The following is a 14,919-nucleotide window of genomic DNA, read 5'->3' on the forward strand; positions in this document are numbered from 1 at the left end:
ATGGAGTGTCAGACAAAAGCAGGGAGATGGTTTGAGAACGCAATCTATTTTACGTAAATAGAAAAACAAGTTAAATAATCAGTTTCTGCCAAGCTAAAACTCCCCTCTTCAAGGTTGTTTCAGTGAATGCCTGTCTGAAGCATACAAGGATTAGGTATGCTCTAATCAGCACAAGTGAGGACAATTAGATACATGACAAAGAAAACAAATCAGGCAATGTTAATCACAACAACTGATGACATGTTACCAGGCTCTCTCCAAATGAGTCTCGACTTACATCATAGGGATCAGGTACTTCCAGCCTGGTTTCAGCAGGAGCTTTCACAGCTATTACCACCTGGCCCTTGAAACTCTGGATCTTTCGGATGTCCTGATAAGTCACATAATTTAATGTGTTTATGTTAAGGAAAGTATACTAGGCATCAAGCAACAATTAAGCTGACCCACATTATCGGTCAGTGGAAAACAAAACACACAGTGGCTCAGATTTCACGTTCAGCAGCGAAGCAACAGTTCTAGCTACTGACCTCAAAGAAAACTGCCCAAAGATTTAATCATCTCTGTGGCATGAATTTCCCCTTTCCCAGTGTCAGTTTGCATCTAATGCAAAGTCAAGGGGATCTCCAGGCATCCACAGCAGTGATGTCAGCATGCAATCATATTTAAGTATTCCCATAGACAGCAAACCAGGATAGAAAATGCACTGATGGATTTCACTTGTAATTACATTTTCCAGAAAGTGGATCAAGTGATTGGGCCATACACATGGGATTATGGTAGAAGCTGAAATATTAAACATTAAAAAATTAAAAATGTGAAATTTGACATACCATAATTATACATTTAGTTTTCTAGGGCTAGAGGGGTTTTTCATAAGAAACTATGAACTTAGTACACCATTAAAAACCCAGTTACACCACATTCAATAAGGAGTGACTTTTTCAATCTTTTTTTTTCCACAACAAGATTAATTGCATAAAAGGGCAAGTTCTCATCAGTTCAGTGATTTCTACTGGATTGCAGTCTGAGGCTACCTCAACATTGCACCCTGTGGAGAAGCATAGAATCACTGACAGCAAGTTCTGGATTTCCACATTTAACTGCACATGTGCGTACTCCAGCAGTTGCTGTCAGTTTCAGAAGTAAATGGTGGTGAATGCCTTTGAAATGGCCTTCCACCAATAATAAGTAATATTTTATAAAAAAGCATGTGATTAAACCTTACAAGTTAGATATTGTATTGAAACCACAGAACCTTCCTCCATGTTGTTCTGAAGTTGGCCTTCCTCTTCAATTAACTAGTCACATTGAATCCTCACTTGACTTGAAGCTTTCTGGAACGTAGCCCTAGAAGTTGTCTTGCAAGATTACAACCATGTTACTTGTCTTCATTAATTACCCAGCACATTCAACCCCATCGTGCCAGTTCTTTGAAAGAGCTATCAAATTAGCCCTACTCCCCTGCTCTTTCCGCATAACCCTGAAAATTTTTCTTGACAAAGTCAATACTCGAGAATTAGTAACCCTTTCAAGCAGTGCATTCCAGATCAAAACAACTCGCCGCATAAAACATTTTCTCCTCTTCTCTCCCCGGTTCTTCTGCTAACTTTTAAAATCTCTTGTCTCTGGTTACTGACCCTCCTGCCAATGGAAATTGTTTCGTCCCATCTATTCTACCAAAACACTTAAAAATTTTGAACCCCAAATCAAAGGATATCTTTGGTTTTCGGAGTCCTCTGTTAGCTTTTTGAGGTCCAAGGTGCAGCTCTGGATCAAGTCATCCAGCCTCTTCTCTTTCAGGCTAAGCTCAGCCACCTCCCGATTCAGACCCTGGCATCGTTTCAGCAAACCATCATTGTCTATCAGGCTGCAGCCCCTGCAGGAAGACACCATTATCATGGCAATCACTCAACAACTCAAACTTCAAAAATTCCATAATTAAGAAATTACAATTTCCAGTGTTGAAAGCTGATGTGAAACACACTGAAAAAGTTAGCTTTTGAAAGATCAAATTTCATTTTTCCCTAATAGAAGGGATTTCTTATGCAATCCTTTTAACACTACTGGAAGCTGCAATTTTGAACTTTGAGACCGAAGAGTCACCTTCACGGTGGGCCTGATCTTCATCCTTCTAATTCTATCAGACTCTGGCACAAATCAAGGTATTACTCTCATCAAGGCAATATCATCCATTCTACTCTTAACCCATCACCCTATGGGGGAAACATCTCTGGATGAAGTCCATTTGTTACAGAAGATATAGTTGGCATCAAAGTGGGGAGCCCATTCAGGAGGCTGGACCTTACCCTTGCCCAACACATCCGCCAGAACTGTTTGAGTGAAAAGAACCATAGAGCTCAGTTTGCACCATTTTTACTTTATGATGTTGCAGTAGAATGTCACAGACCAGGTCGTATACTGCTGCTTGACAGTCATATTGCCAGTCATTTGTTCACATCACTGTTTGGGTGGTGGTTGTGTTTCAAGATCAAGATCAACTGAACTTCAGAACTATTTGCATGCCACAATTTGAAGGAAGCATTGGTCACTAAGGTTAGTACCAAAAGGAGAGAGTGGGAGAGTTGCAGCAAGCTAGAAGCCTGGATCCAGCAATAGAGAGCATCACATGCACAAAGATCAAGGTTCATTTCTTCAGCAAGTGACACCATGCACGGAACTCTGGTACCGTTCAGTTTATCGACAGCAGGATGGTGAATAAGCATGTGCACAGCACAACAATCCCTGGCTCTGCCTAAATGACAGCAAAATGGCACCATTGTCGAGTCGGAAGGAGGCCATGCCCAATCTAGTCGAGAGCAGACTCCATGTCCAAATATACCTGAAGCCCAGGGCTGAAGAACGTGCATGTCTCTGATGCAGAGAATGATCCACAAGCAGGCACTTGGCAGATAACAAAACTTAGATTCTTACAACATTGTTCCAAATATCCCTGAAACACTACAGGGCACCGCTAACCTTTTTTGATTTTGCTTGAGGTGGGGAGGGGCCTTCTCTTTGAACTGCAGCAGACTATGCAGTGATTGTGCAGCCACAATGTTGTCACGTAAAAATTCCAGGATATTGACCCAGTGAAGGAGGAGGAACAGGAATATATGTTTAAGATGCACTGCAGCAACTCACTGAGGCTACTTTGACAGCATCACCCAAACCCATGATCTGTACCACCTAGAAGGTTAAGTACAGCGGGTGCATGGGAACACCACCTGAAAGTTCACATCGAAGTCACACACCTTCCCGACTTGAAAATGCAACACTGTGCCTTCACCGTCGCTGGGTCAAAATCTTGAACTTCCTCCCCAACAGCACTGTGGGCGTACCTACACCACATGGACTGCAGCAGTTCAAGGTGGCAGCTCAGTACCACCTTCAAGGGCAATTAGGGAAGGGCAATAAATGCTGGTCTTGCCAGCGATACCCACATTCCAATAACAAATAAAGTCAGAATGGTTTGTTGCAGGTGACTTGTGTCCCCATGGAATTTCTGCTCTTTGCTTTCTTGGTGGTACAAGTCACAGGGCTGGAAAGTGTTGTTGAAGCAAACCTGGCAAGTTGCTGCCATGCAGCTTAGAGATTGTACATAACGAAGTGTGCCAACAGTTAACAGAATCCAATGATAAGGGAACTGCACTGGCCTCAAGTGTTGTCACTGCACCCATCCAGGCGAGTAGTCAACATTCCACGTTCCTGACATGGACCTTGTAGGTGGTCAAGACACTTCGGGAATATTAGGTGGCATTTGCCACAGAATAGCTAGCCTCCAAGTACCCAGACTATCATGCTGGTATATCCAATGTTAACATTTGACTGGTTTACTTGAATTTCTTGTCAGGATGCAGAGTGTTGAGGGGCTCAATGATGGAGTTATCGTTGATGGTCAGGTAGATGTGATTGGATCTTTGTAGTAGATGGTCATTGCCTGATACTGGGGCATAGATGTTGCTTTCCACCCGTCAGCCTAAGCCTCAATGTTGTCTTCTGGAGGAAGCCAAGTAGGACTGTCCACTTGGCATTTTTGGCCAGCAACACTTGAAAACATTCACCTTTGTGTCCTGCACTCAAATCCTGGGCACTTGTAGTTTCGAAGATGGGGATGTGCACGTAGTTATCTTCCCTAGTAACCTACTTGATTGACTGGATGAGCACTTGTTGTGGAACTGCTCAACTCCATCTATAACCTGCTGGTTTTGGTGTTGAGCATGTAGGTAGCCCTGTGATGTCGCTTCACTAGGTTCATGTCACATTCTAAGGAATGCCCGATGCTGCTCCTGGCCCATCCTTCTGTGCTCCCCAATGAATGAAGATTGATCACCTGGCATAATGGAGATGCAGGAGTAAAGATGTACAAAACAATAAGGTTGCAGATTATGGCGATATACAATTCTGATCTGGCTGACAGAACACCTCAGGGATGCTAGATCTGTCCTTAGTTTGCAGCAAACATCACATTTTCCAGAATTCCTTAGATTCAGAACAGTCCCATCAGATTTGAAATTGGCAAATGTTACACCGCTTTTCAAGAAAGGAGGGAGAAAACAGGGAACTGGAGGACAGTCAGCCTGTCATTGGGAATATACTGGAAACTATTATTAAAGAAGTCTTAACATTGCACTTGGAAAAGCATGGTATGATTAGAACAAGTCAGCATGGTCTTACTAAACTGAGATACTGTTTGACAAATTTATTAGTTTTCTGAGGATGTAACTAGTATGGTAGATGAAGGGGAATCTGTAGATATAGTATACTGGATTTTCAAAAGGCATTCGATAAGGTGCCACATTAAAAATTAATAGGCAAGATAAGGGCACAGTGATTGGGGGTAATATATTAGCGTGGATAGAGGATTGGTTAACAGATAGACAGCAGAGTGGGCATAAATGGGGCATTTTCAAGTTGACAGGCAGTGAATAGTGGGGTGCTGCAAGGATCAGTGCTGGGGCCTCAGCTATTTACACTCTATATTAATGACTTGGATGAAGAGACAGAGAGTAATGTACTTAAGTTTCCTGATGATACAAAGCTTGGTGGAAAGGTAAGCTGCAGGGAGAACGTATAGAGGCTGCAAAGAGATATAGACAGGCTAAGTGAGTGGGCAACAAGATGGCAAATGGAGTATAATGTATGGAAGTGTGAAGTTGTTCACTTTGGTCGTAAAAATAGAAAAGCAGAAATTTTTTTTTAAAAAAGGAGTGAAACTGTTAAGTGATGATGTTCAGACAGACTTGGGGGTACTCGTACAAGCAACACACAAAGTTAACATGCGGGTGCAGCAGGCTATTAGGAAGGCAAAATGGCATGTTGGCCTTTATTGCAAGGGAATTGGAGTACAGGAATAAAGAAGTCTTACTAAAATTGTACAGGGCTTTGGTGAGACCGCACCTGGAATACTGTGTGCAGTTTTGGTCTCCACATTGAAGAAAAGATATATTTGCGCAACAGACAGTGCAGGGCAGATTTACTAAATTGGTCCATGGGATGAGGGAGTTGTCCTATGATAAGAGGCTGAGTAAATTGGGCCTATATTCTCTGGTGTTTAGAGGAATGAGGGGTGATCTAATTGAGATATACAGGATTCTGAAAGGGCTTGATAGGCTGGAAGCTGAGAGATTGGTCCCACTGTCAGGGAATCTAGAACATAGGGACACAGTCTCAGGATAAGGGGCCAATCATTCAGGACTGAGATAAGGAGAAATTACTACATTCAAAGGGTTGTGAGAATCTTTGGAATACTCTACACCAGAGGGTTGTGGATGCTCCATCATTGAATACATTTAAGGCTGGGATAGATAGATTTTTCGTCTCGCAGGGAATCAAAGGATCTGGGGAGCAGGCAGGAAAGTGGAATTGAAGCCCAAGATCATCCATGATCGTATTGAATGGCGGAGCAGGCTCGATGGGTCATATGGTCTACTGCTGCTCCTATTTCTTGTGTATTATGGTAGTACTATAATGTTCTGCCTTAACATTGACCATCCAGGAGTCACTCCCATAATGCTTTCGTGTAGAGTCATTCTGCAACTAGTAGGTTGGTGAGAACAAAGTCAAGCAGACTATTCCAGGTATTGGTTCCCTCACCATCTGATACAGGAAAAGTCTGGCACTTATGTGATGATATGACAGAACCACTTTTGATGGTAGACATGGAAGTCCCCTATTTGACGCCCTTGCTTCTCTCAGTGCTTCCTCCAAGTACTGCTCAACAGGGAGGGATAATTAGGGCAGCACAATGGGGTGGGGGGGGGAATTTCCGAAATACATGGTCACGATCAGCCAGAGGTTTACTAGTCTTTGTTGAACCTGAAACGGAGACACTTCAATAGAGTCAGGAGTGAGGACTCCCAGCTCCTTGGCCAGCCAAATGTATACCAAAGGAATCTGAACCAATAAAATCTGGGCTATTAATCTAATACCATAACTACCAGAACAGGGTCGACAATCTGCAGCTCCTGAAGGACTGACGTGCAGCTCCCGAGTGAACGTATTGTTCAATTAAGTATCAATTTTTGGAAAAATTTTTACCAAATGTTGCCCATGCAAAAACATTTAAGTATCTAAAAATACTGTTTGTCGATTGTTTTACCCAGAAAATGGTGTCACATGCTATCGCCACCATGCGTTGCCCGCAGCCAAGGACATCAAAGAGCGCACTCACTCTGGCCCTGGTCTTGTAGTTGTGTTGGTGAGCACATGCATTGCTTGCATGCAGGCATATACTTCATTCAAGAAACAAACTTACTCTAGCCCTTGTTTTGAGGCTGTTTTGGAAATGGCTGCAAAGAGGAGAAGAATTGAAGAGAAAAAAAAAATCGAAAATTCCAAGATGAATGGACGGATTCATTCACATTCATCCCAAATTCGGCTGACCTCTCTATCTGTCTCATTTACAATGAGAAATTAGCCAACAGGAAATTAAATCGTGATGCATTTCACTAAAAAGCACAGTCCCTTAGCTGAAAAGTATAGCTGGAGATGCCCAAAAAAAAATGGTGGAGGGACTGAAGAACAAGTTAGAAATATCTAGGAACACGTTCACTAAGTGGGTGAGGTCAAGTATTGCTGGTTTTGTGGCAGCTCAAAAAATTATGAAACCAGGAATGCTGTTCTCAGATGATGAATATGTAAAAGAATGCTTTATCAAACTAATGAAAGCAGCTGTGCAGTGATTTTAAGTACAAAAATGAAATTCTTGAAAAATTTAAAGACATGCCTTGATCAGCAAAGATTAGGAGGGACAGAACAGTGAAAATGGCCACAGATATCACCAGCCAACAGACTGATATAAATTTAGCTCCAGGCATCTCTATTGCTTGTGATGAATTGTGAGATGTTTACGATATTGCAGATTGCTCTTCTCTGCAGGTAGTGAATTCCAAGTGACCCCAAGACCCTTAAAAAAACAAAAGATGATATTTTCTCAGCTATTATAGACTGCCTGAAGACAAAAGGAATATGTAGCAACAAAATAAACTCAGTCACTACAGATGGGGAACTGAGTATGGGAGGGATAAACAAGGGATTTGTCACTGTTGCAAAAAACACGATCACAATGTGGTCATTTCTTTGCATAATTCACCAAGACGCATTGAGCCAAAATATTTCCTCTTGAGTTCACAGAAATGATGTCCCTGGTTAGAAAGATAGTTAGCAAAATGACAAAAGAATTAAACCACCGGCAGTTCTGTCAACTTCTTAAAGAGGTCAATTGTCAATATGTGGACCTTCTTCCCAAAAAAGTAAGTTGGCTTTCCAGTGGGAGTGTTCAGCACTTTTTTCAACCTGTCTGGAAGTGAAGGTGGTCATGTGAGAAAAGAGCTGTGACTATGCAGAGTTAACAGATCCACAGTGGCTGCTCAAATTTCACTTTATGACAGACATCACAGCAGATTTAAACAACCTCAACAGAAAACTCTAAGGAATGGGAAACATGGCTCTCACTTTTTAAAAAGTGCTTTCATTTGAGCATAAGCTATCACTGTTTGCGATAGATAGAGACAGGTTCCCTTGCTCATTTCCCATCAGTGAACAGTTAAACAGCATACTTGACAAGGAAAACCTAAAAGATGCGATTCTGTAAACATAAGAAGCTTTTGCAGGACATTTTCAGGAATTTAGAAAAGAAAGGGCAACTTTACAACTTTTGTTAAACCCCTTCAAGTAGACACCTTGGGTCCTCAACTTTTCAACATTTTCAGGGGTGAGCCAAGTAGAATTAGAATTTGAACTGGTAGATTTGCAGGGCAAGGATGTGTGAGCCTCTAAAATCAGAAGCTTGGTAAGCCAACTTGAAAAATCTAGAAAGGGAGAAATCTACCTTTGCACAGATGGACTAAAATGCATGATCTTAAAAAAAAAAGGACCAAACTGTGTTTGAAGCTTGGAATTCTTGGCCGAGCATTTACTGTAACTTGGAGAAACCGATAGGGCATACTGTCCATCTTCGTATCTACTTACCTGTGTGAGCCAGTTGTTCAATTATGAATTTCATAAAAAGAAAGTGGACAAGCCAATTAAACGATGAAAGTTTACAGTCCTACATGAAAAACGACAGCATATTGTGCCGAAATCACACTGCCCAAGGAAATCCAGTAGCAGAAATCACATTTAACAAAGTCATTTTTTCACTTCATGAAGGAGTTGACATTAATTAAATGGCTTGTTTCATTGTTTTAAATTTGTATTAACATTGTACTTGAGAAAGCAATGAACAACTTTTTGTGAAAACCTTTAAAATGTTAATAATCAAATGCCCTCTTTCATGGATATTAACACATGCACGTTTACGAGATTCAGTAAAAAGGTGTTGCATAGAAATCCTTAAATATATTGGTCTTGTTTTGCCATTACAATTGGCTTTTGAGTAACAGCTTTGCGGCTCTTAAGATATTGTTTTTGACTAATTAAAGTTGCAGATCCCAGCACTAGCACATGGTATACGAAGAACTAACAGCAGGACAAACAGCAGAAAAACTTTCATTGCTCTGTCCTCATAAGCTTTATGATTTTTTCCAATTAGACATCAGTAGTGCCACAAGTCACTAGACAGTAGGATTCGCACATCCTCAACACTGATCAACTTCTGTCCAAATTCTCTAGGTTTCATTTAGATTACTGAGGTGCATCACTACTGCGAAAGCACGTACACTCTGCATCAGCTAAACTGAAACTCAGGGGTCCTCAGTAGCCTGGTTCGGGGTCGCAAGCATATGTTTTAGTGCATGCCAGGGCACCCAGTGGGCCAACAAATTGCAGATAAAACTTTTATGACCTTCAGGTTGATCTGGCGAATTGTTTGTGTAAAACTTTCACCCAGTCCACTTGTTAATTAACTATGTAATCTTGACTGCCATGCATCACACATCTCCACATTTTTCATGTGACTGAAAACGGCTGGTGAGTTAGCAGCCCACTGTGTAGACAACTCCTTTTGGTGTTGGTGGATCTTGTTTTACTGTTTGGATATGGTATCATGTAAATTTTCTCTGCCAACCTTGTCTGACAGATACAGTCCAGCATCATTTATGTATGCTGACCATCAAGGGAGATTATACTAATCAAAAAATGTGATTTAGTATTCTTCCTGCAGTATTCCATTGAAGACAGAGTACTTTCCCGGACTGGGAATTCTGCCCCCTCTCCCTCCCCCTGTATTCTTACCTCATGCTTTTGTGAAGAGAGGGCAAGTGTCAGCTTGGCCACCAGGAAACAACTACTTTTTAAAAAAAAATTCTTTCATGGGATGTGGATGTCACTGGCAAGACCAGCATTTGTTGCCCATCTCGAATTGCTTTTGACAACTGGAGTGGCTTGCTCAGTCATTTCAGAGGGCAGTTAAGAATCAAACACATTCCTTGGGTCTGAAGTCACACGTGCACTATACCAGGTAAGGACGGCAGATTTCTTTCTTTCAAGACATTACTTGCCTAGGGTAATTCAACCATGTCAATTCAAAGTTGTCAAAGTGCCAGCCACTGATGAGGAAGAAGAAATAGTAGTTACTGGGGACAGGAAATGCAATCAGGGAAGTGAGATTTACTGTAAGAGAGAAATGAAGCAGGCCAAGGGGTAGTTTGTGAAGGACAAATGGAACCAGGGCAGCATTTGGGAAGGGGGGAGGGGGGGGTGAGGAGCGTAAGGGACTGTTGGCGAGAAAGTGGTTTCAATGAGAAGTGCAGGCAGCAGAGATAGGCAGCCAATACAAGCGAGTGCTCCCCATTACTTGATTTGCACTTTTCTAGCACCCCAACTCTCATCCCTAAATATGGCCTCCATTGCTTGCTCAACAAGGGAAGGAAGTTTTTTATTTGCTCATGGGATAGAAGTGTCACTGGCTAGGCCATTATTTATTGCACATCCCCAATTGTCCTCGAGAAAGTGGTGGTGAGCTGCCTTCATGAACTGTTGCAATCCATGCGAGGTAGGTACACCCACAGTGCTGTTCAGAAGGAAGTTCCAGGATTTTGACCCAGTGACAGCGAAGGAATGGCGATATAGTTCCAGATCAGGATGGTGTGTGACTTGGAGGGGAACTGACAGGTGGTAGTGTTACCATGCATCTGCTGCCCTTGTCCTTCTAGGTGGTAGAGGTCACAAGTTTGGAAGGTGCTGTCTAAGGAGCCTTGGTGCGCTGCTGCAGTGCATCTTGTAGATGGTACACACTGCTGCCACTATGCGTTGGTGGTGGAGGAAGTGAATATTTGTGGATGGAGTGCCAATCAAGTGAGCTGTTTGCCCTGGATGGTGTCGCGCTTCTCGAGTGTTGTTTGAGCTGCACCCATCCAGGCAAGTGGAGAGATTTTCCATCACACTCCTGACTTGTGCCTTGTAGATGCTTGACAGGCTTTGGGGAGTCAGGTGGTGAGTTATTCGCTGCAGGATTCCTAGCCACTGTATTTATATGGCTACTCCAGTTCAGTTTCTGGTCATTGGTAACCCTCAGGATGTTGATCGTGGGGGGATTCAGCAATCGTAATGCTATTGAATGTCAAAGGGAGATGGTTAGATTCTCTTATTTGAGATAGTCATTGCCTGGCACTTGTGTGGCGTGACAAGCCTGGATATTGTCCAGGTCTTGCTGCATTTCTACACGGACTTCTTCAGTATCTGCACAGTGTTCACAATTAGTGACTCCTCAATCATCAGCGAACATCCCCACATCTGATCTTACGATGGAGGGAAGGTCATTGATGAAGCAGCTGAAGATGGTTGGGCCTAGGACACGATCCTGAGGAACTCCTGCAATGATGCCCTGGAGCAGAGTTGAGGGCTGAAGTCTTAATTCTTGGTGGCGGGGGGTGGTTGGGCGAGACTTTGTTCAGATTTTGCTCCATTGCGGATGTGTTTTGCTTACTTAGCTGTACATTACTTTGAGTGCATTAACATGATGCGACTGAAGCTATGTTTACAGCATTACGTACTACTACTGCACCTTTATAATCTTGAGCCTGCTCACTAATTTCATTTTTTATCACGTGGGCTTTGATATGCAGAAACATATCCTCTTAACCAGATAGCAGTGATGTGCAGGATTCTCTGACACAATATAAGATCAGAAAATGGAACTACAATTACAACATTCCAATTATGTTCACCTAAAAGGAATTTTAAAAATTAAAATATTGTAAGCAAAGTAGGTGAAAGGAACAGACACTGGGCACAAATGGTGGCAAACATAGCCGATTGTGCCTGTGCGAGCACAAAACTATGGTTTGAAAACTTTTGCACCTGGAAAAATAAAACATCCAGGAGAGAAAATTAGAGACGATTTTCCTGTCAGGTGTAAGGAGCCTGAGCAAGGCAAACAAAGAGCCTAAAATAAAAGCAAAATACTGCAGATGCTGGAAATCTGAAAAAAAGCAAAAATTGCTGGAAATACTCAGCAGGTCTGTGGAGAAAAGCAGAGTTAACGTTTCAGGTCAGTGACCTATCATCAGAACTGGCAAAGGTTAGAAATGTAATAGGTTTTAAGCAAATAAAGTAGGGGTGGGGCAAAAGATAACAAAAGGGAAGGTGTTGATAGGACAGAGGGTCTCACAATAACTGACAAGTAGGTCATGGAGCAAAGGGTGCGTTAATGGTGTGCTGAAAGACAAAGTGTTAGTGCAGAGAGGGTGTTAATGGACAGAAAAATGAACAGCCCTGGCCAAAAGCACAAACATGAAAAAAAGTGGGCAGTTACATGGTTAAAAAAAAAAAGTGTGAAACAAACTAAAATAAAATTAAAAAAATAAAATAAAAAATAAAAAGGGGGGGGGGGGCAGTCATGCTCTGAAATTCTGAAATTATTGAACTCAATGTTCAGTCTGGTAGGCTGTAACGTGTCTAATCGGTAAACGAGATGCTGTTCCTCGAGCTTGTGTTGATGTTCACTGGAACACTGCTGCAAGCCTAGGACACAGATGTGGGCATGAGCGCGGGGGGGGGGGGTGTTGAAATGGCAAGCGACAGGAAGCTCAGGGTCACGTTTTTGGACTGAGCAAAGGTGTTCCGCAAAGCGGTCACCCAATCTACGTTTGTCAGAGTCAAGTCAATACAGCACAGAAACGGGCCCTTCGGCCCACCATCAAGCACCTATCTATTCTAATCCCATTTTCCAGCACTTGGCCCGTAGCCTTGCTATGCGTTTCAAGTGCTCATCTAAATATTTTTTTTTAATGTTGTGAGGGTTCCTGCCTCCGCCACCCCCTCAGGCAGTGCGTTCCAGATTCCAACCACGTTCTGGGTGAAAAAATCTTTCCTCAAATCCCCTCTAAACCTCCTGCCCCTTACTTTAAATCTATGCTCCCTGGTTACTGACCCCTCCGCCAAGGGAAAAAGATTTCCTCCTATCTACACTATCTCTGCCCCTCAATTTTGTATACCTCAATTCGGTCCCCCCTCATCCTTCTCTGCTCTAAGGAAAACACCCTTGCCTTTTCAGTCTCTCTTCATAGCTGAAATGCTCCAGCCCAGGCAATATCCTGGTGAATCTCCTCTGTACCCTCTCCAGTGCAATCACATCCTTCCTATAGTGTGGAGACCAGAACTGTACACAGTACTCCAGCTGTGGCCTAACTAGCGTTTTATACAGCTCCATCATAACCTCCCTCCTCTTATATGCTATGCCTCGGCTAATAAAGGCAAGTATCCCGTATGCCTTCCTAACCACCTCACTACTTGTGCTGCTGCTTTCAGTGATCTATGGACAAGTACACCAAGGTCCCTCTGACCCTCTGTACTTCCTAGGGTCCTACCATCCATAGTATATTTCCTTACCTTGTTAATCCTCCCAAAATGCATCACCTCACACTTCTCAGGATTAAATTCCATTTGCCACTGCTCTGCCCACCTTACCAGCCAATCGATATCGTCCTGTAATCTAAGGCTTTCCTCCTCACTATTTACAACACCACCAATTTTCGTGTCAGCTGCGAACTTACTGATCATACCTCCAATATTCATGTCTAAATCATTAATGTGCACTACAAACAGTGAGTCTCAGCACCGAGCCCTATGGTACACGACTGGTCACAGGCTTCCAATCGCAAAAGCAACCGTCGACCATCACCATCTGCCTCCTGCCACTAAGCCAACTGTGGATCCAATTTGCCAAATTGCCCTGGATCCCATGGGCTCTTACCGTCTTGACCAATCTCCCATGCGGGATCTTAGCAAAAGCCTGACTGAAGTCCATGTAGACTACATCAACTGTTTTACACTCATCTACACACCTAACCACCTCCTCAAAAAATTCAATCAAATTTGTTCGACACGATCTTCCCCTGACAAAGCCATGCTGACTATCCTTGATTAATCCCTGCCTCTTCAAATGGAGATTAATCCTGTCTCTCAAAATTTTTTACAATAGTTTCACTGCCACTAATGTTACACTCACTGGCCTGTAATTACCTGGTTTATCCCTGCTATCCTTCTTGAATAATGGTACCACATTCGCTGTCCTCCAGTCCTCTGACACCTCGCCTAAGGCCAGAGAGGATTTGAAAATTTGTGTCAGAGCCCCTGCTATCTCCACCCCTCCCTCACATAGCAGCCTGGGATACATCTCATCTGGACCTGGAGATTTATCCACTTTTAAGCCCGCTAAAACCGCTAATACCTCCTCCCTTTCAATGCTAATTTGTTCAAGTATATCACAATCCCCCTCCCTGATCTCTACACCTACATCATCCTTCTCCATAGTGAACACAGATGAAAAGTACTAATGCAAAACCTCACCTACATCCTCCATCTCCACAGATTGCCACTTTGGTCCCTAATGGGCGACACAGTAGTTAGCACCGCAGCCTCACAGCTCCAGAGACCCGGGTTCAATTCTGGGTACTGCCTGTGCGGAGTTTGCAAGTTCTCCCTGTGACCGCGTGGGTTTCCGCCAGGTGCTCTGGTTTCCTCCCACAGCCAAAGACTTGCAAGTTAATAGGTAAATTGGCCATTGTAAATTGCCCCTAATATAGGTAGGTGGTCGGAGAATTGAGGGGATGTGATAGGAATATGGGATTAATGTAGGATTAGTATAAATGGGTGGTTAAATGGTCGGCACAGACTTGGTGGGCCGAAGGGCCTGTTTCAGTGCTGTATTTCTAAATAAATTTTTAAAAATACTCTTTCCCTGGTTATCCACTTGCCCTTAATATACTTATACAACGCCTTGGAATTTTCCTTTATCTTGCCCGCCAGTGTTTTTTCACGACCCCTCTTCGCTCTCATTACTTTTTTTTCTAGTACACTTTCCATATTCCTCTCGGGCCTCTGCGGTTTTCAGCCTTCTGAATCTGCCATAAGCCTCCTTTTTTTTTTCCTTATGCAATCCTCTATATCCCTTGTTGGTCCTATCCTTCACCTTTACAGGAATATGTTGGCCCTGAACACTCTCTATTTCCTTTTTGAAGGACTCCCACTGATCTGATG

At 42.9% G+C, this 14,919-nt stretch overlaps 1 protein-coding gene across 2 annotated transcripts in view; it reads right to left on the reverse strand.

Moving 5' to 3' along the window:
- The window catches only part of LOC137383791 (transcription factor E2F3-like), a 62,052-nt gene that overhangs the window by 6,944 nt on the left and 40,189 nt on the right, over positions 1-14,919 (reverse strand). For both annotated transcript variants that reach the window (XM_068057006.1, XM_068057013.1), the window contains exons 4-5: positions 1,716-1,876; positions 278-390 (exon numbers count right to left, since the gene is read on the reverse strand). In XM_068057006.1, the coding sequence (XP_067913107.1) occupies positions 278-390; positions 1,716-1,876 (274 nt within the window). The remainder of the gene's footprint in view (positions 1-277; positions 391-1,715; positions 1,877-14,919) is intronic.

This window comes from Heterodontus francisci, chromosome 2, assembly GCF_036365525.1.
Source record: "Heterodontus francisci isolate sHetFra1 chromosome 2, sHetFra1.hap1, whole genome shotgun sequence".
In the NCBI taxonomy this organism is placed as follows: Eukaryota; Metazoa; Chordata; class Chondrichthyes; order Heterodontiformes; family Heterodontidae; genus Heterodontus; species Heterodontus francisci.